The 25,665-nt window shown below is 35.9% G+C and overlaps 3 protein-coding genes across 3 annotated transcripts in view; 1 reads left to right on the top strand and 2 right to left on the bottom strand.

Moving 5' to 3' along the window:
- LOC306861264 (calcium/calmodulin-dependent protein kinase type 1D-like) overlaps positions 1-11,076 on the bottom strand; it is a gene marked incomplete at both ends in the record, with an annotated part of 54,617 nt that extends 43,541 nt beyond the window's left edge. Inside the window, one exon of the mRNA XM_079403447.1 lies at positions 10,979-11,076. Within this exon, the coding sequence (XP_079259573.1) occupies positions 10,979-11,076 (98 nt within the window). The remainder of the gene's footprint in view (positions 1-10,978) is intronic.
- Positions 11,077-15,442: 4,366 nt separating this feature from the next.
- On the bottom strand, positions 15,443-22,009 carry LOC306861880 (translation initiation factor eIF2 assembly protein-like; the record flags this gene model as incomplete). The annotated part of the gene is made up of 13 exons (XM_079404366.1): positions 15,443-15,696; positions 16,455-16,592; positions 16,713-16,770; positions 16,993-17,021; positions 17,116-17,238; positions 17,377-17,428; positions 18,021-18,069; positions 18,195-18,301; positions 18,388-18,483; positions 18,568-18,600; positions 18,685-18,745; positions 18,841-18,912; positions 21,984-22,009. Coding segments are annotated over 12 exons (738 nt in total), but the record flags the coding sequence as incomplete, so codon positions are not given.
- Positions 22,010-22,574: 565 nt separating this feature from the next.
- LOC306861590 (ADP-sugar pyrophosphatase-like) lies at positions 22,575-25,603 on the top strand. Its single transcript, XM_079403958.1, has 7 exons — positions 22,575-22,625; positions 23,443-23,495; positions 23,583-23,690; positions 24,256-24,351; positions 24,436-24,541; positions 24,749-24,802; positions 24,889-25,603. Exons 3-6 carry the CDS (start codon positions 23,636-23,638, stop codon positions 24,780-24,782), a joined length of 291 nt encoding a protein of 96 aa, XP_079260084.1. The 5' UTR covers positions 22,575-22,625; positions 23,443-23,495; positions 23,583-23,635; the 3' UTR covers positions 24,783-24,802; positions 24,889-25,603.
- Positions 25,604-25,665: the final 62 nt, after the last annotated feature.

Here is a 25,665-nt window from a genome sequence, read left to right on the forward strand (position 1 = left end):
TATTTAATATATTACCTTGTTTTTAATAAATACATAAATATCTTTTATGTATTTATTAAAAAGACCTTCACATGAGAAGCAGATTGCGCAAGATATTATGCATATTTGTCTAGCTAGTCATTGGAAAGCTAGTTTTAAAGTTACCATGAAATGGCACCCACAACCTATAATAGGGCAATAGTTGATTTTATTGATTGAGAATGGATTGATCGTGAAAATTCATCATTGCATACCAGAATGGAGTCATATATTTTGATGAAACTTTATGAGGACAAGTAAAAAAATCTTGATTCAAAACAAAGCTGTTGATTATGAGTAGGATTGTTTGCAGTTTTGGTTAGTTTATGCAAGGAGCTACAACATGATTTAGTGGTGGCAAGTTCTATAGTGTGTAGACCAACTGGCATTTAACACTGAGGTAATGACTGAGTTTTCAGATATCTGGGGTCGGTCTCCTCCTGAGGCCATGCTAACATCCCTCTCGCTCAGCAGGTCAGCTTGTGCTCGGACTGAATTGGGTGACGACCGCTGCTGCAGCTTGCATGTTCATCGTATAAGAGAACGTTTACAAAATGTTGCTAAGTGCTGCTAAACTCCAGCATTTGTTTCCTTGTGGGAAGGTATTGGGGTTGACGAACACAGCAGAGAAAATGAGAACTATGGCAACCAAAGACCTCAGCACCTGCCATTAAACCATCCCTGGCACTCAAGCTCACACATTAGCCACTCAGCCATTTGCTTAGAGTACCACAAAATTCGCATAAATCAATGAATGTTTCTAATGTTCATAAATGGTTCTATGGCATAAATTTAGCTTGACTTTTCACTAAGTAGTCAGATGCATTACTAGACCAATCAACCAATTTTAGCTTCACTTCATACCCATTTATCATCCCTAAGTTGCCTCTAATGCCACGTTAAGTAGTGAATACACATTATTCAGTTCAAAACCTATATTTGCATTTGTATTATGTTGAACTGTGGATTTAAATGGTTTTGCAATGGTGAAGCTGCTTTGCAAGAGATGACATTGCTGCAAAGTTACTGTGATGATAAAGAGAAGGCCTGTCACATGTTCTGCCCTGTTCTCTGGGTTTCCACATGGATCAGGCCGAGCTCACAGTGGGGATCCTGCGCTGGAGAGAGTCTCTGCTGGGTTAGAGTCTTATCAAAGAGCAGGGAGAACTAAGATCAGATATGACAGAACAAAAAAGAGGGAAAGTGACGGCAGCCGAGAATGCTGGGAACACATAATTTAACCTTTTTTAGCATTTCAAACAGCTGATTGTAATTTTTAGCATTTTATTTTTAATTTTGACAAAATAGTATAGAATTGTAATAGTTTTTCTACATAAATTTAAAACAAAACAATAAAAAAACTAAAATCAAATGTTTAATGCTAAAGTGTTTAGGCATAATAACGATTAAAATGCACACTATGGAAAAAAATCATATTGAATTTTTTTTTTCAGTTGTCAAACAATCAGTGTTATTTTAATATCACTGATATACTATTATAGTTTTTATTGACATTTTAAATGTTTTGGTAATTTTTGTTGTTTTTTAATGTCTAAATAGTTTTTTTATAATTCATTTTTTATTTCAGTGTTAGTTTTAGTTATTTTCGTACTTCAAGGTAAACTAAATGAGAATGAGATTTTGCTTTAGAAACTTGCTGAATGAAAAAGAACGAAATTTTAGGGTTAAGTACATTTTATTTTATTTTTTTCCTTTAATTTAACAATAAAAACTCTGCATACAAATCAAAATTATGTAATCATCACAATTACATAAAACATGTTCAACTTTTAACATTAAATGATTAGTTCTTGTGCATAATATCAACTTAGTACCTTTTAAACACTGTTTGGTTTCCTGGTGGATGCCTGACTCCTGTAAGCTTGCTATTTTCACAAGTACAGGCCTGTGTTTTGCGCAATAGACTATCAGTAAGCAAACTATGAGTGGTCCGTGAGGCTGAGACTACTCTAATCCCCCTTTACTGCAATCTCTTGTAAGGATGCATTCAGAATCAGCGTGGGGCTTAGTTAAAGGCCAAGCAGATAATGAACAGGCTGTTCCAAAACAGTCTTTTTTATTTAGCCTAGTTCACTTCCAGTGCCCTTTCCAATATACTTCACCACTATCCTCCACGCAGACAGTCTGTTCCCCCACAAGCAGTTCTAAATGATGACTTTATCCCATAGCTCCAATCTCATTGTAGGCCAGTCCTGTTTTAGCAGAGATAGCGATCGAGGAAACAACTTGACGCTTGTGAAAGAACTTAAGGTTGACGTTGATACAGATTAATGTGGCTAACGTAATAGACTTAAATTGCTGCATAATTTGTCAGCAGGACCCGCGGTGAATGCCAAAGCCCTGAGCCGCTAGGCTAAATAAAGAGCTATATTCAGACCGGACGGAAAACCTGGTCACTACTTATAAACTTACTATTTATATATTAGGTTGATCCTAAAATAATGGGCAGTGCTTGTTTCCGAGCTTTATGCTTATGAGTGTGTTAGAGCATGGAGAACGTGACGAGTGGATTATTGTAGATAATCGCAGTAATAAACTCTATAAGTGAATGTAGGGAATGGAATCTTCATTCTGTCCCTCTATTTTTGGCATCAAGTATTCTAAAAGAGATGCATCGAAATAGGAGGGGCCTCACAATACAAGAACTGATTCACAAGCATGGAAGCAACACTAACAGCTATGCACTATACACACACACATGCAAACCTTACCGCCCACATGAAAATAAGACAAAAATACACCTTTCACACTTCAATACCTAAAGTACTGAATGCAGTCATTTATAATTGAGTAAAATACACTTTTACACCAAACAAATCTGTCATTTGGAAATCTGTTTGATTTAGCTAAATGATGAGCTCAGGGTAATCAGTGGAACAAATTGCATTAGAGAACAGGTCAAAAAATGGGACATAAAACATGTCTGTGGCTCTGTTTAGAATGCCATGTTGCTTACTGAATACTGCATACTTTGTAGTATATACTATATACTAGCAGCTATTTAAAAAATAGTATGTGAAACAGTGTGCTGTATGTAACAAATATTATAAACACTATAATGTGACCTCATGTTGCATCAGCAAGTATAGTCCAGTTATATGAATTTTATGTAACAATGTCATTTTAAAAATTGTGAAAAATGAGATGGAAAGTCAAGTCGACTGCAAAGCATTTTCGGATACAGTATCTCATGTATCATGCATGATTAGGGAAATGTGGACATTCTCTGCGTACAAAAAAATGTAATTCCGCACACCGCAGAAAAAGTATGAGTATTTCCACCAAACGCCACACAGCACACATCCAACATTAGTGAGTCATGCTGAAATACAGGTCTTCATGAAGGCATCAAGTGAAACCCTGTAGAGATGTAATACAAACCCACTAATCACAGCCATATTATACCTGCTACACAACAAGCAGGGCATAATTAATGACTCGCATATGTTTAAAGGGGCTGCAAAGTGTCAATAAAAACATTGCCAGGGAAATGCTTCCCTGCCTAATTGACTTGAAAGGTGTGTCAGTGAGTCTAATCCTACTTGAAATGAGCGCTGTGAAGCACTGTGTATGTGGGCAGGCTCTGTATTCACTGTGGGCAGAAAATTTGAGAGCGGGGACGTCCCAAAAATTAGTACGAGGGTGTTCATATAAAGGTCAATTTGTTGTAGATGGGTGTACACTCTTAAAAATAAAGGTGCTTCAAAAGGTTCTTCACAGTGATGCCATAGAAGAACAATTTTTGGTTCTTTAAAGAACCATCTCTTTCTTACCTTTTTATAATCTGAAGAACCTTCTTTCACCACAAAGAACCTTTTCTGAAACATAAAGGTTTTTCAGATGTAAAGGTTCTTTATGGAACCATTTAGAAAAAAAGGTTCTTCTATGGCATCGTGAAGCACCTTTATTTAATTTTATTAAGATATTTTTATGGGCTTTTTTATGGATAGGACAGTAGAGAGATGACAGGAAAGCACTGGGATGAGAGAGGGGGTGGGTTTGTCAATGGACGGGAATCGAACTCGGGTCGCCGTGAGCACAGTTGCACTGTATTTCGACGCACTAACCATGAAGCTATTGGCACCAACAAAGCACCTTTATTTTATTTGTATGTAAGAGTGTTTTATATCTCCCTCAACATTTTGAATGAGCAGTTGACAATTTTAAAATAAGAGTCCTGTATCTCGACTTGTTTATATTTAAAAGTCCCAAAATATGCATAATTTTTTTCCCATGCTTATTTTTCCTATTTTGGTTACACAAACTATATATGGTTGAGTCAGGAATATGTAAAAATCTAGTGTAGTTTTTGTATACTATTAAATTAAATTTGATACATTTTCATCGCATCCCTAAAGTTTTGTAATGTGCTCCTGTGTTACTTGGGGAAAAAGTAATCAAGCCCTGGATCCTCAAAGTGAAATATTTGTAGTATATAATGCAACTGAAGTACATCAAATGCAAAAAAGACAAGTTGAATTCTATAAAAGCACATAAGACTGTTTGTGGGTGGCGTGTTGTTGTGCCCGTGTTGTCAGCAGCAGATGGGATTTGGGCATAATCTCATTCAGAATCTGCCCGCTCTTGTTAAGTGAACAAGCTTTGCTGATAAACATTGGTGACACGAGTACAGACGGTCGTCCCCTTGGCTGAAAGCGATGGCAGGAATCAGACCGTACACTCGGATGAACAGAAGAGCGAGTGAGCAAGCCAAAGACAGCAGAGCTTGAGGAGAGACGGAAGGGAGCGGATAATCTCCAGACGGGTTTCCTCCACCGTGAATCCCGTTTGCTTTGATCAGTGCAGATTAATCCGGCACCAATGACCTCAAAGCCAAACAATTTATAGAGTTACTGTGAAACTTCCTGCAAACGGGCCTGTCAACATGTATTGAATGAGACGACTTTCATGAAGATCTTACAAGACCCAATCATGTACTTTCTCTGTTAATACCTGATGGATACTCACGTTGATGGCACATAACAGATGGTTGTGTGAGCTGCACACATGGGGGATCTATTAGAGCGGTCACAAAATGTTTGCATCAGAGGAAACTAGCAAAACTGTGCAAGTTTTTGTTCTCTAAAACAGATTGTGCCACAGGGGCCCGTTTATGAGAGAAAAGAACTTTTAAAGGGATTTATTGCAAAGCTGTCAACCTCTTTCAGACCCAAAATCAACAACAAACTTTTCTGAACAGGTCAAAGTGTTTAACATCGAAAACATTACACACTTCACCTTTAAGCAATATGTGATATTTTGTGTCTGAGTAAGTGTAACTTTCCCCTTATTGAACGCAGACAGCGTTGAAGCTAAAGATTACACCCAGACAGCTGACTCAGGATCTCAGGCTTACCACATCACTGAACAGCTGTTGGGAACACTTTCACAGACACGAAGACACACACTCTCGCAATAACAAATTATTTTTCTTTTGCTGTATTTTTTTCTTGTATCCAGTATAGGTATCGCAGTATTTTTTAAATAAGGTGTACATCACTTTAAATTGTTAGTTTTATTTAGCAAGGATGCATTAGAGTTATAAAACATGACTGTAATACTAATAACTAAAAAATAACAACTAATAACTAATCAATAAATTTAAAGCTTTTTGAGTTTGAGCTCTTAATCTATTTTGCAAACAGTATCTTAAAATCAGTAAATATCATTTTAAGGATGTTTACATGAGTAAAAGAGACAAAGCACAAATATTATTTTGTAGCAAACTGAAATTTATATGCATTATATTAAACAGTGTTTTGCATTATTTAACTAAAAAAGGCAGCTTATGATGTTAATATTTATAAATATTTCTTACATTGCAATTTAAACCAGGCATTATACATATATTTACTCACCAAAGAAAATATTTCTTGCATTTGGCCCTTGACTTCATTTCATGAAATGAAACAGCTGTAATAATTTGAAATAGTAGCAGAGACCAACAAAAAATGTAGATGTGTGCATTTAAATTGTTTGTTTGTTTCACTAGCTAACATGACAGTAGTTTTGGTTATTAAATACAATTTAAGTAGACAAAAATAATTTAGTATACCTTTAAGTGACTTTCCACTCAACAGCTCGGGCTTTCCTAATCTGCAACCCAGCACAACGAGTATCTGTGACAGATTTTATAATAGAATCTCATTTTGAACTCTAGCTTGCCCTGCAAAAGTCACTTTAATAGAGTACAGTGAGGAGGGATGGAGAAACAGAGGGACATATGAGAGAGAGAGAGAGAGAGTCATTCTTAAATAGAGGACAAAGCCAGGAGCACAGGCCTGAAAATGGAGCAGGCAATTAAGGGCTTCATGGCCTCAATGTTTCCTCTCTCTCTCTTTTTTTTATCTCTCCCCTGCCTTTCCTTTCTCTCCTCTCGAGTCACCTCACCTGGTGCAGGACGTGTGTACTTTAGGTTGTGGCTTTGAGAGTTTTCTAACAGTAGCATGCTGTACCTGGCACACACACACACCTGTTGAGTGATCACATGACCTTCTGTGGCCTCTGGGCGCTTCACATACTGAATAATTCAGTTCAGAGAACAACACTGGAGGTGTTCACACACACAGACGAAACACAACACTGAATTCTCATGTCCCTGAGCTACTATGCAGAATGGACAAGTCTATTTCTACATATTCATACTGTGGGTGTGATGTTGTTATTATTAATGGTCTTTGCTAAGGCAAGCATCACTATTACTAATGCTCCAAGGATTATGGATTTGAACAAATTCTTAACTTCCAAGAATTAAACTTAAGTGCATAATATGTTACAGACATGAATGACTTAGAATAAAAACTAAAACAGTACTTATATAACACTTAGATAGAAGGTGGCAAAACACAGCACACATTTTTATTTTTATTTTTTAATAACAAATTACATATAATAAATCTATTTCAAATCTAAAAGTTCATATTAGAAATCTAGTATCAAATCTATTTTATAAATTCATAAATACTGACATTTTTTATGTTTTTGAAAGAAGTCTATTATTTGACTAATAATACAGTAAAACTAATAATACAGTTTGTGGCCAAAAAAAATCTTACTCCAAACTTAAAATATATATTTTCTATATTTATTCTAGAATTTCTTTTCTTCTATCTTTTAATTTAGAAACTTATTTTATAAATATTTCAAATGACTAGATATATTAATTTAATATGAAAAACTCTTAAATATGAAAATAATTAAAATAATATTAAAATATTATATTAATTTAAATACTATTCAATTAATATTCAAATATTACAATATTAAAACTCTTATTATTTGGTGCTAATTGTACTGTTACAAAATTATCCACATCACAAAATGCGGATAATGTTTAATAAAAATGATTTAACAGAACGCTTACTGAACTTACAGAGCAACATACAAGCCGCCTCTAACTCAACAGTTAGTGTTACAGTTAGAGTTAGTATCTTTGGGTTTTTACATCTGATGAAGAGGTTACACAAGGTCTAAAAGTAGAATCTGAGAGATGAGAAATTATCTAGCAGTTGCGTCCAAAAACACAGAGCGCAAAAGCTAGAAAAAGCAAGTGAAGTCAGCCCTGTTTGGTCGTTCAGGGCCAAACAAGCTGAAACTGAATGATTCATGTGACTCCAAGTGTGATATGGGGGGGGGGGGGGGGGGGGGAGATGTGAAAAAGCCCAGGTCTAAGAGCGGAAACCGGTTCGTCTCTGAAAACACACGGTTTTAGAAAGCTGCCCCTGCAGAGCCCAACTTTTGAATTTGACACATCCATCAAGAATATGGGCAGAAATACCTTCCGCTCTGCCGGAAACGCCAACACAGCTGTCGTTCTTCTGGATAGAGCGAACGAACAGGGTTATAATGCTGCGACTTTTCCTCGCCATTTTAGACCTAATCAATATTTCCAAAGGAATAACACTAAACTGTGAATACAGTAAAGATCAGGCATGCTGTGTACTGGTTTATAATGGCCAGTTGGATGTCTGTAGGTGGATAAATAAAATCTGCGTGTGCCATGAGCGTGGGAGGAAAGAACCGTACGATGCCAGCAGCGTTTTTTATAAGGGGGAAAATGAAGATCGGTGAGACCCTCTTAATGGTGTGCTTGAACGGGCCAGTCGGAGTTGCCATGACTCCTGTCTCTTGGGTTGCTATGACGGCAGCATCTTCAAATCGAGCCCAGATCCACATAATCATAGGTTTAATAGATGTGTCCTCACAGACATGAAGCTCTTCCATTAACAAACACTCCTCCAACTGAACAATCATGCTCAGAGCTCACGACTTCTTGATGCTTTAAAATAGTTTGAATGTGACTCTACACCCTTACCTCATTTAATATATGTGGATATGCAAACTCGGCCCCGGCTCCACCCAATTTCACCAGCCTGCACTACCTGCTCCACTTTTACTGAGTTAACTTAAAGAGATACTTCACCCAAAAATGGCAAAATGCCCCTCCATTCAGATTTATTTTTCTAGATTAGTTTTAATGATTAAATTCAATTTTATTAATCAAAACACATGTATAATTAACTGAAATCATGAAGCTTACCATGTTAAACAGCAATTTACTAAAAGTTTCTCATAAGTTACATTTATAAGGGCCTATAAAATGTTTTATTAAATTTTATAAAAAGAATTATAATTAATAAATTTTTCTGGATTCGATTTTAATAGTTTAATAAAATATTAATAATTAAAACATCTCTAATTAATATTTTTTATTTAAAAAATATTTTAATAAATCATTAATAAAATTATTATTATATTTGTATTTATTTTTTCCAGAAATACTTTGTGTATTTAAATTTTTCTAAAATAATATTATTTTAAAAGTGTTTTAATAATCATTTGTATTATTATTAGTAGTACTATCATTGTATTAAGTAATATTTCTGTCACAGATTCTTCACGTTAAACCGAACTTTTATGTTGACGGGTTGCTGTGAAGACATTTATGACGATTTATGAAGACATTTTTGATTTTTTTTTTTTCTCAAAAGAAACTGACTCTCTAGAAGTGACTCTCAGAGCAGTTCTAGAGATTAGGTTTGTGTTCATGTACTCATATACAGAGGCAAAATTAATATTCGTGGCTCCTGATGATATATTGCGGGCTTGTGAAGCAAAATGATCAGTCTGTGCAAGGAACTGAACATTATTTACTTTACAGTTCAATAGTGGTAGAGTGATATTTCTTCATTGATTTGTTTATTTTTTTATAGTTTGATTAAATAAAAATAATAATGCATGAAAATATTAATAATAAATGTAATTTGTTCTGCCTGTTTTTATAAAATAATGCACATACAGTTTTATGGCCGGTAAAAAAAACACAATTTTGGCCAGTAAATTTCCTTAAATCAGCAGCCATTGGCAGGTATGAGACTAACCGTTAGTCTAACCGGGATTTGTCACAGCACTTACATATTGTTGCTCTTTTGTTGATTTGATTGCATCTATTGTCCTCATTTGTAAGTCGCTTTGGATAAAAGCATCTGCTAAATGCTTAAATGTAAATGTGTAGCAAAATTTCACAGGCCCTGTGTGTAAAGTATCACCATGATCATTAAGTAAACCTCTCAGACATGCATTATGAAATTTGGACACAATCTATTCAAGGCCTGTCTTCCTCCAGTGCAATAATCCGACTTGATTAATCCGACTCTCCCCTGGTTAGCACACAGAGATTAAATTACTGCAGTCAAAGCGACCGGGCGACCCACCGCAGCACGTACAAACACTGTGCAGGCCTGTGAGGATGCACAAAAAAACATTGCATTGGTGCACCGTGTACTATACTGTATGTTACAGCAGATGACACATAAAATCATCTTTATAGGTCCAGAATGCATTTAATATGCTGAGAGCAAATCACTTGTGTGGTAAATGAAAACATGCATGCATGGCGATGCGAGTGGCTGCAGACTGCAAAGCAGTAACACTGTTTGCCATCAAACACACGTGTATGACCACAACTGCTGCAAAAGCACTGCATGCGGGGTAACAGAAACTGCCATGTCCCTTCATGCATTAAACAAAAACCTAAGCATGAATAACTCCACCCAAAACACCTTCAGAGCATCAAAACACTGTTTTTGCGGTGCATTTTTACTCCCTGCTTTTAGAAATAGTGTGAATACTGAATAATAATGAAACCACCATCAGAACATTATTGCTCCTCTTGTGTAGATACAACAAAACATTTATGCTTGGCATGAAGACCTGTTGGAAAATCCAGTTTAAGGTGGCTGGTTGGTCCAAAACCAGTTTGACCACCTCAAACTGGCATTTCTTATTGGTCTAAGACGGTCAACCAGCAAGTGATCATATTGGACCATTTTAAGATGAATTTTCCAGCAGGGTTTTAGTTATTGTTTACTAGTTTTGTTTACCAACGAAACAAGAGGAAACTAATCTATTTGGCTTACAAAGGAGCATTTACTGCATTAGAACCCACAATGCACACAATTTACTATGGTAACACTGTAAAATGTTTATAATTATTATAATACAACTTATTTGTTTCAGTTTAACTCATTTTTATTTATACTCAAATGCATGGGCTTCCCATCAATTCTCTTTATTCATAATTCAATTCAAAGTTTTTTTTACTTAGATTTGACTTAAGACAGTACTGTTATTGTATTGTTATTAGCCACCACTGCCATCAAAACAAACAAACAAACTATATCTGATTTGACAGAAGTCTTTGCTCAAATCAGTAGCCTATCATAAACCAGTCTAGGACGATTTAGTCTATTGGTTTTAAGTGGTTTTAATTGGCCAAATTGATGTTAAACTGAGGGAAGCCAGCCAACACCTCTGTAAAACCAGCAAACCAGAGGAGACCAGTGTATCCATTTAAGTTGGTTTAAGATGGTTATTTCAGTAACTAAGGTAAATTCTCGTCTGTTTTATAGGTTACAGCCGCGTGTCAAAAGTTACTCACGTCCCAAGCACCTCCTTGAACTCAAACATCTCCTTGATATCATCGACCTGCTTCTTCCACGAGCAATCCCCGCCGGCCTCTCCGTTCTCCTGAGCCATGGCGCAAAAACAAAACGTGGAGGACCGTAGATGGAGAAGTGAGCGCTGGAGATCCCCGGAGATTTTCCCCGCTTTCCCACGCTGCACTTCCTGCTCTCTGCTTCTCCTTCTTCCCTCGCCTTCCCCGGTTGTACCGTTACCGATTAACCCTCTCGCTCGTCTCCCTCAAGCAGCTTAAACGGGTTTACGTAAATAGTTGGAAGAGGCGCGTGCGTGCGGTTGTGTATCACCTTTTCGGAGTCTTAACGGCACCGGTGCGGGTTTATTCCGCCCCGCGCGGACTGATGCTCAGCATCCGTTGTTATGGCAATGAGGAGAGAGAGTGAGTGAATGAGGAGGAGGAGGAAGATGCTCTGCTCCTCACCGCGCGACCTGACAGAGCAAATGCATGAGAAATATGGCAAGCCGTTTTAACAATTCTAACACGCATCTTTTTTTACGAGCACTTACTAGTATTTTTAATGAATAAATGTAACAATTACCAACTTCAGTCCCAGCCACTTTCCCAGTTGTGATAAGAGAATATTTACTGGGGATAGTTCACCCAAAAATAGACTGCAAAATTCTGTCATTAATTACTCTCATGTCGTTCCAAACCCTTAAGACATTTGTTCATCTTCGGAACACAAATGAAGATTTTTTGATGAAATCCGAGAGCTCTCTCAAAGTCTCTTTAAGACAAGTCATGTCACTAGGCGGCCATCTTTGAAACGCCTCTCAGGCATCCAAGTGCAGTTCCTATCACTTTGTATGGGGAAACATCAAATTCTCCAAAACTGTTCACTAAGCTTACGATTCAATTTTATATTTGAAATCACCAAAGAAATCTGACAACAACTGTATCATGAATGTTGTTTATTTTGCTCAAATAGCCTTATAAAAAGCTTATTTCTCAGGTTACACTGTAATTAGTGATTAGTTGACTTAACTTAATCTTAATTTAAGTCAATTTATCACTTTTTACAGTGTAGATAAGCCAGTGCGCATGCGCAATCCTGAGCGCGCGTCTCAGAGCGCTGACTGTTTCTATAGCAACCGGGACTTCTAACTGCAGCTGCAGTGACGCGCTGACTTTACCGATTAGAGATTGGCTCTTTCATTTCTACGATTGAGCGGCCATATTGAGCGTTGCATTTTTCCCCATTCAAAACTATACAAGTGACATGTCTTGGGTATTCTATAGTCTTTGGCTTTCTGACCCTGCATAGGCAGCAATGCAACTGAAATGTTCCCAGGCTCAGAAACATAGTAAGGACATCGATAAAATCAATAAAATGCGCCTACGCCGATAGCCTTGTGCAGTGTGTCGACATACAGCGCCATTGCACTTCGGGTGTCCTGTGTTCGAATTCCGACTCGAGGACCTTTCCCGATCCCTCCCCCCTCTCTCTCCCACTTTGCTTCCTGACATGTCTGATCCGTCCTATCACAATAAAGGCAAAAGTGCCAAAAATAAATGTTAAAAAACAAATACAAATCAATAAAATGTGACATCAGTGGTTCAAACGTAATTTTACAGAGCTACAAGTATACTTTTTGTGCGCAAAAACAAAAACCATGACTTTGTTTAACAATTCTTCTCTTCATAGTCACTTATTCCCCCATTATGGAGAGTACTATGATGCATGCGCATTGTTTTCCTCTGTACTTACACAAAGCTCAGTGCATGCGTGTTCTACGTCAGGTACTCTCGATAATGGTGGAAGTTATGATTTGGAAGAGATTTCTTTTTTTTTATTAAGTTGTTATTTTTGTTTTCTTTGTGCACAAAAAGTATTCTTGTAGCTTCATAAAATTAAGGTTGAACCACTGATGTCACATGGACTGTTTTACCGATGTCCTTACTATGTTTCTGGGTCTGGGAATATTTCAGTTACATTGCTCTCTATGGAAGGGTCAGAAAGCTCTTGGATTTCATCAAAAATATCTTAATTTGTGTTCCGAAGATGAAAGAATGTCTTACGAGTTTGGAACAACGTGAGGGTGAGTAATTTTTATTTTGGGTGAGCTGTGCCTTTAATACTTTAACTGTTAACTGACCATTTCTTGGTGTAAAAAAAAAAAAGTGTATGTAAGTGTATTGTGGAAAGAGCCAAAAAAATTAAATGGACTTTGTTAAATTGAGTTAAATAGAGCCTAGTCACTATTGAAATAAGTACTAGAATCTACTGAGTAGTTAATGAAACTGAAAAATATAGTATTGGATTGTCTTCTACTTAAAAATATGTTCTAGTAACAACAAATAAATGTTAAAATGGCTTGCCATATGAGAGAATCGAGGAGAAGAGGAGGAGAGACCGTGTGGCTGTGTGGATTGTTCGCATTGCACCAAAAGCATGCTCAGGTCCAACTGAAAAAGACATGCATCTGTTCAAATCAATTATTTTTAATAAAGTCTAAACTCTCAGGGTACCCTGTAGGAAATGAAGCAGTGGTCATTTCAATATAGATGCATTATGGGACACGGAAGAATAAGATCTTAATCATTGTTAATAGTAAATGCATTTTAAAGCAACAAAGTCAGTCAAAATAGTTTAGGCAAAATCAAGGTAAAACAACACTTTGGCTACATCTGGTGGTACCTACTGGCAGGCTAATGATCATAGTAGTGCACACACTAGTTCTAAACGTGTCTGTGTTTATTGATAAAGTGCACTTAAAATTATTGTATTGCTATTAAAACTCAAATAATACAAATTAACACAATTGTACAGTCAACATAACATTTACCTTGAGTTCAGCATGTGACTTGAAGATAAAGATGGTGACTGAAGTATTTACAGGCACAACCTTTACAATTTTTTCCCCCACAATCAGGCCCATTCACCTAACGACCCATAAATGTCTACATCCCACATAAAACAGCAACATTTAAGGGTTAAAAAGCATGTTTGAGAGCAGGTTTTAATAGTAGGACCGACGCTTGCTTGACACATGCCTGATGTGGATGTCAGATTGGCTGCAGGCCATTCACATATCAATACAGTCAGCAGCGAGGACAGTGTGTGTGTGTGTGTGTGTGTGTGTGTGTGTGCGTGCATTAGTCAGCTCTGCTGTGGTCTACCGCTCATGAGTATTCCAGCTGCAAACCACTGCAGTTTCTCAGCTCTGGAAAATCTGTCCCTCCCTTTGCATTCTGTCTCTCTCGTGTCCTCTTTCTCTCTTTACCAGCTCTTGAGTCAGCAAATCTAAGCAGTTTGATCTGACAGTCAGGCACCACTTGTGTGTTTCTCCCCCAAGAAGATATTTCTCCTCTGATTCTCGAGTCCACTTGTGCATTTGTGTTGTCAGTCATTCAGAAAAAATCCCAAAAACTGCAACCCAGGGAGAAAAAAAAAAGTGCTAATAAAGACACCTTGATGTGCAGGGCTCACTGGTAGCTGTTCATTTGTTGCTAGTTGAATTCAAATGAACATCTTGTTTGTCTCATTCATTTGAGTGCAAATACACCAAAGTGAGAGAACTTTTGTGGAGAAAGAATATTCGGTAAGAATATTTACAATATGGTTTAATTGGTTCATGCATTAAGAATCACACAAGTAGCAACAATGAACATGTTTCAAACAGCATTTACTAATTTAGGCCAATGTTAATGTAATATATAATTATGCTACTCTTTATTGTAAAATTCATGTTAGTTCATGATTGATTTACTAATGTTAATTTATACAACTTGAAGTGTTAAAAATGTATTAGTATGTGTAATTTAACATTAACAGCTATCTATTGTATCAACTAACGTTAATTACAGAACCTTATTGTAAAGTGTTAAAAAATATTGTGCATATTGTGTATTCCTGTATTTAAATCAAGACTGTAATTAACAGGGTTATAAATTTTTTTGACCAATTAATTTCCATGTCTTTTCAATTAATTGTCAGTCATTTGTGATTACTAGATAAGTATTTTAAAAATAATTTTATACAGGTCATAATTACGCAGAAATTTCTTGATTAAAATATTTTAAAGCTGAGCAAAACAAACTGAATTAGAAAAGGATGCCCTATACAAATTGATATGCTGTTTTAAGATTTTCGTTTTGAAGGTTAGGAATTAAAGTAAAATTTAAGAGAAAGTTTAAATATATTCCAATTACAGATTATTCCTGTACACAAAGTTTAGTATTTGGCGCCTCCACGTGGATGCTGAAAAAGCAGTTGAAAACAAATTTAATTTGGTGTTATTATGGAGATTATGGAGAAATTTTAAGATGGTATAATTTACACAGAAACTTTTTATTATTATTATTATTATTAAAACTTTATTACTTCATAACAGTTTTAAATCTATTGCACTTTGAATTTATGTGTATGAGCACTACTCCGGATAGAAAGCATAAAAATGTCTTCTGCAACACAGAAGCTTGCATATTAGCTGAGCATATGACAGGGGCTTTATTGGTAAGCGCACATCCCATTATATACAGCAAGGAGAGCTTTCTACAAAGTTTGGCACCTCAATTTAATTTTAACCCTGCCAATCAAGATTTTCCAATTCACTTGAAAAATACAGGCAGGTGTATTCAAGCAGGATTGGAAGTAAACTGCGGGAGGCAGGAGCAAACTACTAAGGTTCCTCCCCTTCTTCATCAGACTCCTCCTCTTCGTGCTGACCCTTCTTCTGCAATTACAGAGAAAGGAAAGAAATAAGTGTAAAATCAGAAATACTGGCAACAGTAAAAATTCTAATTAATTTGTAATATTTAAAGGAATGGTTCACCTAAAAATGAAAATCAATCAAAACAGATTTAGATAAATTTAGCATCACATCACTCGCTCACCAATGGATCCTCTGCAGTGAATGGGTGCCGTCAGAATGAGGGTCCAAACATCTGATAAAAACATCACAATAATCCACAAGCAATCCACACAACTACAGTCCATCAGTTAACATCATGTGAAGTGAAAAGCTTTGTGTTTGTAAGAAACAAATCATTCATTAAGATGTTTTAACTTTAGACCATCGTTGATCTGTACATATTTCTTTCCTGATTTAGACAAGATGTCTTTCTTTACTGGAGAAAGTAATTTTATGGATAAAGAATTTTGTGGATTATTGTGATATCAGCTGTTTGGACTCTCATTCTGACGGCACCCATTCACTGCAGAGGATCCATATGCGAGCAAGTGATGTGACGCTACATTTCTCATACATCTGTTCCAGTGAAGAAAAACTCTTCTACATCCTGGAAGGTCTGACTGGTGAGTACATTTTCAGTAAATTTTCATTTTTGGATGAACTATTCCTTTAAGTGACTTACTTGGGTTAAGTGAACTACTGTATGTGTGAAAATATTCATAGTTTACATTTTAAAACAGGACTGACAACTGCATTCTGCTTTTTCTACAGAGGTCCTTGTCTCTGTTGTTCTCACTCACCATCTTAAGAAAATCAATGAGCTTATAGGCATCTTCCCCTGTGGTCATGTCCAGGAAGTCTCGTGGGATTCTGTAGGACACACACAGGCTGGGCTGCACAGCGACTTCACTGGTGGTGTAACGGAATGCAGGTCCGTCCTAATAAAATACAAGATGCATGGCGTTAATACAGCAGCACATTTGTCTAAAATACAGGCAGTGCAATGCATATGAAAAGGGTTTGAAGAAAATTTTGTATCATTTTCAAGTATGAACTACCTGTTGTGTCTTCTTGCGTTTGACTGGCTGTGAGATTTTTGCCAGATGTTAGCTCCTCCTACGTGAAAAGCAAAGAGTCTGTGACTTCACCAAACGGGTTGAAGTCAACCACACACACCCCTTTAGAAAGACAAACTTGCAATTATTTTCATACTTATTAAAGATTCAACTCAAACCTGTTTACAACAACAGGCTTGCATTGGAGATACATTTAGTACTATACATTACTATACAGTAAATGACACATTTAAATGTGAAATTTGCATTCATAAAAACTTACTGAGCTATCTCTGTAAACGTCCAGGACAACTAAAAAAATAAAGAAAAGAACATTGTTAATGCACATATGTAACTTTTTAAAACAAGACAAATATTTTCTGCCTCTCCACACTGATACACTTACAGTCCTCGTCTGGGAACTGGTATTGGATGTGATCTCCAAAGAATTCCAGTATAGAGGAGGTGATGCTGGCCTCTTGTTTGGCGATGTGATGGTAATGTTGTGTGTAGTCTCTCTGACTGATCGCTAAAAAACAGACTTGATCTCAGTATGTAGAAATTATTTGAAATGTTATACATCCATCCATGGCATTACATACATAATACAATACATTCATTTATTCACATATCTGGTTAACAAATGCACAATTGTCATAACAATTACTTTGTTTTCTTTCACAAAGCAGTGGAATTCCGCTCCATTTTCTCAACACCAACTGCACAAAATGAGTCCCACAGAGTAACAACATTATATGCAATAATATTTATTTATTTGGGAGATATTTAAAGGTTATTCATTGGGTTTCATTATGACATAATAATATAATATAATATACACACACAATACACACTATTGTTTAAAGGTTTGGGGTCTGTGAGACTTATTTTTTTAAAAGAAGTCTCTTATGCTCTTTTGCATTTATTTGAAGAAAAAAAAAAAACCCAGCAAAACTGTAATATTGTGAAATATTATTACAATTTTAAATAACTATTTTCTATTTATATACGTTTTAAAATGCAATTTGTTCCTGTGATGCAAATCAGTTATTACTTCAGTCTTCAGCGTCACATGATCATTCAGAAATCATTCTAATATGCTGATTTGCTGCTCAAGAAAAAAATAAATCTTATCAATGTTGAAAACAATTTTGCTGCTTAAAATATTTAGTGGAAATTGTAATAAATTTTTTCAGAATTCTCTGATTGAAAGTTCAAAAGAATAGCACTTGTTTGGTAATATATCATATTGTATTATATTAGAGTTATATTATCTTGAGTAAGTTTAGCTGTTTTATTGTGATTCTGTACCTCATAGCTTATGGTTGGGTCTGGAGAATCATCACTACAATGGAGGAATCTGCCAAAGGAGGTACACAATTATTACTTCAACCAATCTGCTTTCTTGAATTTCCTGAGAAGAAAACCCCATCACATAGAGCATGATTGGAACTGAGAATATCAGCATTTGTGCGGGATACTTACGGCTGTGTGAGGTCATGCGTGATGAAATCTGAACTTTTGAAAAGGAGGAAGATGTCGCTTAGGCTCTGACGCTGTAAGGAACTGTTCAGAGCAATCCAGTAAGCATCCTGAGAGGAACACAGAAAGATGAAGGATATTGTAAGTATTATATATTAATGTGAATGAAATATGATTGTAAGTAAAATCTTCTCACCCGAGGGGCACTCCAGTTCTGCTTTGGGAAGACGCACCCACCTAGAAAGTTTATTGCCTCTTGCACCTTTATGTTGAACTCTGGGAATTCTGGGGCCTGAAGAAGATTCACACAATTTATTACCTGCACATGTGTATGACATCAGCTGTGCTTTGATTGGCTGAGAGGAAAGAGACGCACCGTAACTGCTGTTGTAGTTTCATCATCAGTCCACTGGAAACCAAAAGCATGAGATCAGGAAAATAGTTGAGTTGTTTAAGATATATCTCAATGTATTTCACACAGCCACACACATACCTGAACGTCCTCCTCATCCGAGTCGCTGTTATTGATCTGTGTTTGAGAATTGTTGTTCACACTTTAAACAGAGACAATCAGATATTTATTCAATAACCAGGCAACAACAGAAGGAATTATAATTTATTCAATACCAAACTTTTGCCCAAATCTCACCTGCCAGAAATCACAAGTGCCCCATCATCTAATAAATAATCAATTACATTTTGAGGTACAGGTAGAATCAAGCTGGTAAAAGAGAAAATAACCATGCTTAATTACAACAGCACTGACATAACTATATTAACAGCACAGATAATTAAAAATATTTTAATCTCATAGTGCATAATTTTCCTATATATATATATATATATATATATATATATATATATATATATATATATATATATATATATATATATGTGCTATAACAAAGCCTATAACCTTTGAGTTTATATAGCAAAAAAAAAATATTATAGTACATTGATGTAATCATATTTAATCTAATTTTCCTATATTGTCCTATATATAATGTACTATAACAAAGCTTAAAATCTTTGTTTATATAAAAATAAAAAATTATTTAGCCTAGTACAGTGATGTAATCATATTATAATGCAAATGCTAACGCACGAGTTTTCCTGATCATTATATGTGACTCTGGACCACAAAACCAGTCATAAGGGTCAATGTTTTGAAATTGAGATTTATACACCAGCTTTTCATTGATGTTTGTTTTGTTAGGATAGGACAATATGTGGCTGAGATACAACTAACTTATCTGAAAATCTGGAATCTGAGGGTGCAAAAAAAAATCTAAATATTGAGAAAATCGCCTAAAAAAGCTGTTCACATGAAGTTTTAAGCAATGCATATTGCTAATTATTGGCCAGGTATGTTGAAGCTCCACAGGGCAACAGGACTACAAATATACCCCAGCGACTTAAGACTGGTTTTGTGGTCCAGGGTCACATATATTATCAGACTGTGCAAATGACTCTCTGGCCTCGTAATAGTGTGTTTCTTGAATAAAGGATGCCAAACAGACAACTGTAAGTTTACAACCTGCTCTTTCTTCATGCTGCCTAAAACTTACTCTGATAATCTGCGCAACCTCAAAAACATTCCGGCATGACGAAAGTACCAATAACTACAGTTCCGGTTTATAACTGTGCTTTGTTGTGAAATTAATCTGCGTTTTAATACTTCAAGGGAAGTTTGGATTCAATTGTATAACTTTTTCTTCAATATAGGTTGACAATATAACGTATACAACGATAACTCGATCCACTGCACGAGGGGGAACTGTTTTAGCGGCACACAAGTATGCAGATGTTTACTGAACATGTGACATTTGGAAGAAAACTAACTAAACTGGATGGATCACATGTGACTTTTTTACATACTTACCGATTTCTCTGGTACGTTCTCCACTGATTGAAACGACTTGCTTTTTATGTATTAACTAAACTGAAATAGACTGTGGTTATTATGAAAACATAATGTGCCCTGTAACTTCATTTCTGTTGTATGTGCAGAATTACTGTAGCTGTTCCAGAGCTTAAACAATCACGGATCAGGACAACATGAGCTCTCCGAAGAAAGCGACTACTGAACCTCATGTCATCAAAGAGGAGGTAAAAATCTGTCTTAAAGTGATAGTTCACAAATACTGTCATCCTTTGCTCACACTCATGTTGTTCCAAACCTGTGAGTTTCTTGCTATAGTGCATTATTCCAGGAAGTGAATGATGCCTGAGACTGTCAAATTGCCATTGCATTACTTGATTTTCACAGAGAAAAATCAAATCATATGCAAAAGGGACAACATGAAGGTTCATTTTCGTGCAAACTGTCCCTTTGAAATAATGGAATTCCCCTGTGTTGTGCTTAAAGTATGTATGTATATAAGTATGTATATAAAGTGTGCTTAAAGTTGCTATAGTGTTTCTCTGTGTGTGCGCGTGTTTGTGTGAGTGTGTGTCTTTCAATTTAGATGTATTTCTTAAAAAAAAGCCTAATGTATTTTGCCGGAACCTTTTTGCCATTCCACACTCTCTCTGTTCTGTCTGTTTTGGAGGATAAACATTGTTAAATTAGACCTTCTTTATTGCATCACAATGGGCTATGTAACAATACTGATTACTGTAATAGATTTCCATAATAAACATTGCTATATGGATAAGTAATAATAACTTTGGCTGTGCTCTAATGCAGTGGTTGTCAACTGGTTAGGCCATTGAACCCACATTTTACCATGGACATTAAGCTGCGACCCTTTTTTTTTTGGAAATTGACACACATATACATATATATATATATATATGCCGTCTGAAAATTTCTTCTAGAATGATAATTTTTATCAAGCTCGTATATTTAAGTTCAGTAATTTCACTTAAATGACAATTAAAATGACATATTAATTGACATTTAAGTGAAATTACTGAACTTAAATATACGAGCTTGATAAAAATGACCATTCTAGAAGAAATTTTCAGATGGCACTTAGAGGCTTTTGCATATATATATATATATATATATATATATATATATATATACACACACACACACACTGTATATAAGAAAATGCACATACTGATGAGAATGAGGTATAAGGTAACAGGTAGAGGTAAGGTAGCAATTCCAAAACAGTTTTTGTTAATAAGTTGGTATGTGATGAGACCACAGTCATTTAGAAATACATTACAAAAAAACACAGTGAAAATAAAGTGGCATTTTGAGGGTTAAGGTCTGTTACCATGGTAAATTTGCAGTGTAATTGAAGAGTGCGCGCAACCAGCACAGTATGACTGACAGGACTGGAAAGTTTTTTTTTTTTTTAGGTGAGGGAATTTTTATTTTATAACAAGTTATAAAAATAACGTTAGAATAATGACACCGACATAAAACTTGACAACATCTGATTTGACCGTAGATACTGAATGAGGAAAAAGCGTTTTTCTCAGGTAGGCCTACTGATAGAAGAGTCAACCGCTTTCACGCACGTCTTTCAAAATAATAGTCTAGCGTCAGAAAAAACAGAATTACGTTTGTTGTTTCTTTGACTGCACACTCCGCGACCCACTCAAAACGTTTTTGCGACCCACCAGTTGAGAAACACTGCTTTAATTAATGTTTTTTGATGACTTAAGGTTAACTAAAGAGCATGAGACGTCTGCTGGCCAGTAACGTTAACGTTATTTGGCATAGTAAGTTAGCCTATTTCATTCTGTAACAAACAGATTTGTATTATGCTATTGTTTTTGATAGTGTTATACATTTCTTTTAGATATTAACGATGATCACTGCGTTTGTCTTACCGATTGTGGTATCTTCCTGTCAGCAATTAAGTTACAGATTGTCTATAAGCTTTTTTTATGAATGTACAATGTTGCCAGATATTGCTACGAAAAACAAGCAATTACAAAAAGAAAGAAAAAGATATCCGAAATAAGTTCAAAGCTTGTGTTTTGTAAATAAGAATATATCACTAACACTAACGTTGAACTTTCCACTTTATAAACGTCCCAAAGTGTCACAATAAATTGGAAAAACGAGTCAAAAACACGTATAATAGGTGGATCTGGCAACAAACGGAGACTGCACCCGCGCTCTCACTCAACGCGCTCTCAAGCCCCGTTCACTGCGCTAGCTTCTCGCAGCAACATGAATTGCAAACACTCATGTGATATGAGGTGGTTTAAACGGCTAAATAATCATTCAGAGAGCTTGAGATTTTATTTTTGAATATAAAAAAATGACCGAGGTCCGGACCTCGGTGACCTCATAGCTGGCTACGGCCGTGGCGAGCAGTACCCGGATGACCTACTACTTCGGCCCGAATTCTGTAGTAGGCATACGATAGACACTTTAATATCCCATGAGGCCACGCGAGAGGAGGCGTCATATTCGAAAAATGGCGGAAGCGGTGACGCGGCTGTGCAAGCACCTCAGGGAAAAACGTTTGTTAACTTGTTTAAAATAATCAAAGTAAACGGCTGACTTAAAGTTTAAACGTTGTAAATCGATGAGATGACTTCGTGAACATGGCGGGTGTAGTCAGTCCGAATTCCATTCATGCTACCCTCATTCATACTATATAGAACGTACTTTTTAACGGTCGAGAAGTACGTTTGAATTCAAATGTAGTACCTACACAAGTAGTATGCGATTTCGGACGCAGCTGTATGTGAATGATGTGTGACCTTTGACCTCTGGACTGATCCTAATTGGCTTGAGAAAGCCAACTTACTGAAATTCTATTTAAACTTATTAGTGGTGCTTGCCAAAGCTTCTGGACAAAACGTCCCTTCTATGTACTAATTCTAACCCATTCAAACTCCTCAATCTAATATTTCTAATCTATCTATCTATCTACAGTGGGGCAAATAAGTAGGCTATTTGATACATTGCCGATTTTTCAAGTTTTCCCACTTACGAAGAATGGAGAGATCTGTCATTTTCATCGTAGGTACACCTCAACTGTGAAAGACAGAATATAAAAAAAATCCAGAAAATCACATTGTATGATTTTTGAATAATTAATTTCCATTTTATTGCATGAAATAAGTATTTGATCACCTACCAACCAGCAAGAATTCTGGCTCTCACAGACCTGTTGGTTTGTCTTTAAGAAGCCCTCCTATCCTCCACTCATTACCTGTATTAATTACACCTGTTTGAACTCGTTACCTGTATAAAAGACGTTTGTGTGATTATTTATTAAAATCTTCAGGAAATTATCTTTATGCATGTTTTTGTGAAACTTTGTCTCCTCAGAACATGGGAAACAGCAAAGAGAACAACCCGAGTCGCCAACTGTGCAGTCGATGGTGTGTACAGTCTCATGCACTCTTATTTAAATCAATGTATATGCTTTAATGCTGTGAAATTATTCATATATTTGGATTCATCTTAAGGTGTAGCAATCATAGCCCTTCTGAAGAGGACTCTACATAAAGACTGTGTTGTAATGGTGAAGCAGTTTCGTCCACCCATGGGATGCAACACACTAGAGTTTCCTGCAGGTCTGATGATGATATATCATATAATAGCACAGCCCTGCATCTTGAAAAACAAAACAAAAAAATTGATTCATTTTATGATGCTGAGTTAAAAAAAAATCAATAAAATCTTTCATCACGTACAGTTTTTCACCAAATAAGAATGACGATTTTTAAATCATTTATCAGATTTAATGCACTTAAGTCAAATGTGTCAGTTTTAATGATAAAAATAATTATTTAAAATGTATCATTTAAGTTACAATCTGCAAAGGAGTGGAAAAGTGGAAATCAAGATTAGGCATAAAATTATGTCTTCAGAATCATTCATACATTTGATAATCAACTGAGAATTAAAGAAACCGTAATCTGGCTCAAAGGAAGATGGGAATCATATCTTTGTGCCAGTTTTTCTGGTGATTAAGGGATAATATGAAACTACTTAAAATGCTACAAAATGCATCATATTTTGTGAGAAAGTGTGACTTGAATTTTTTTAATCAGCAGCCCAAAATTTGGAAGAAACCATTAGCGAATATGATGCATGGTAGTATAGTTGTTGATCATTCTCTGTGTGTAAATATTTCAGGTCTGATTGATGACAATGAAACTGTTGAAACTGCTGCTTTGAGAGAATTAAAGGAGGAAACCGGTTACAAAGGGGAGGTAGTGGGCGTTACTCCAGGTACAGCTGCTGTAATGTGTGTGGGTACCTGACAAAATGTATATAAATTAGAATATTTGAATGTCTCATTCCCATGTCTTTTAGTTACATGTTTAGACCCGGGCTTGTCTAACTGCACCACACAGATGGTGATGGTACATATCAATGGAGATGACATGGAAAATATAAACCCCACTCAGCAGCTGGGTGAGTGAAGAAGCATCAAGAAGCACTTTATTATTATTTTATCACAGAATCATTTATACATCCATATTGTGTTTTAAGTTAATGCTAAGCAAAACTTCTTTCTGTTTTTTCCATTGTGCATGTCTAGGTGATGGAGGTATGTATATGAACATAAAAAAGTCACCATAGTACTTTCCCCCCCCCTAAAAGTATATTAATGTTTGTCTTTTAGAATTTGTGGAGGTTATTCTTCTACCTCTGAATGAATTTCAGCAAAAAATTTATGGTGGGTGATCTAAATTTAATTAGTATTTTTTTTTTTATTCAGTATGTTCGGTTTTGCTTTGATGTTCCTTCTTGTTATCTTTATAGAGCTGCTGCAGAAAGATAAAATAGTGGTGCACTCCATGGTGTATATTTATGCTATGGGTATGTCGCAGGCCTTCTTTAAACCCAGAGAGTTGCCTGTGCTGAAGCAGTGAGATGCACAAATCTCTCACCTGGAATACACTAAAGACAGACTGTCGTGAGCTCAGCAGAGTGATGAAATCTACTAATATTTGACCATGGCCTTAGTGCTTTACCACGGTTGCCTGAACATTCCTAATAACTAATCATACTTAATTAAGAGGTATTCAATGTTTTACAATTCATTATTAATATATATGAACTGAACAAACTAAAAGTGTAGGTCTGGTCTGTGAATTTTTTGAGCATGTCCTGTCTGCCGTTGGCCTGTAATAACAAAAGAAATCTATAATAAAACTATATTTATAGGTCGTATTTACAGTAAGTGTCACAAAAAGACTCTCTCTATAAGGTACTTTGTTTTATGATCAGAACTTGGAATAAATCTTGTAAAACTGACCCAAAAGGGTATTTTTGATGTACTGTATCAGTCAGTAGAAGATTATTAAATATTGGGCATACAGGACTGCAATATGCAGGTAATTTTAAAACTTTACAGTTTATGCTGGTGCTGGTGCTGGTGCTGGTGCTGGTGGGGGGGGGGGGGGGTGCATATGCAATACTGTGTACCTGGATAACTGTATTTTTATCTAATAAATTTGACAGTTTAAATTTTTGCATTTGTTTGTGATTCTAACTTATTGTTCCTATAGATCTGTATATGTGCACATAAGAGTTTAA

The sequence above is a fragment of the Barbus barbus genome (genome assembly GCF_936440315.1).
Source record: "Barbus barbus genome assembly, chromosome: 42".
In the NCBI taxonomy this organism is placed as follows: domain Eukaryota; kingdom Metazoa; phylum Chordata; class Actinopteri; order Cypriniformes; family Cyprinidae; genus Barbus; species Barbus barbus.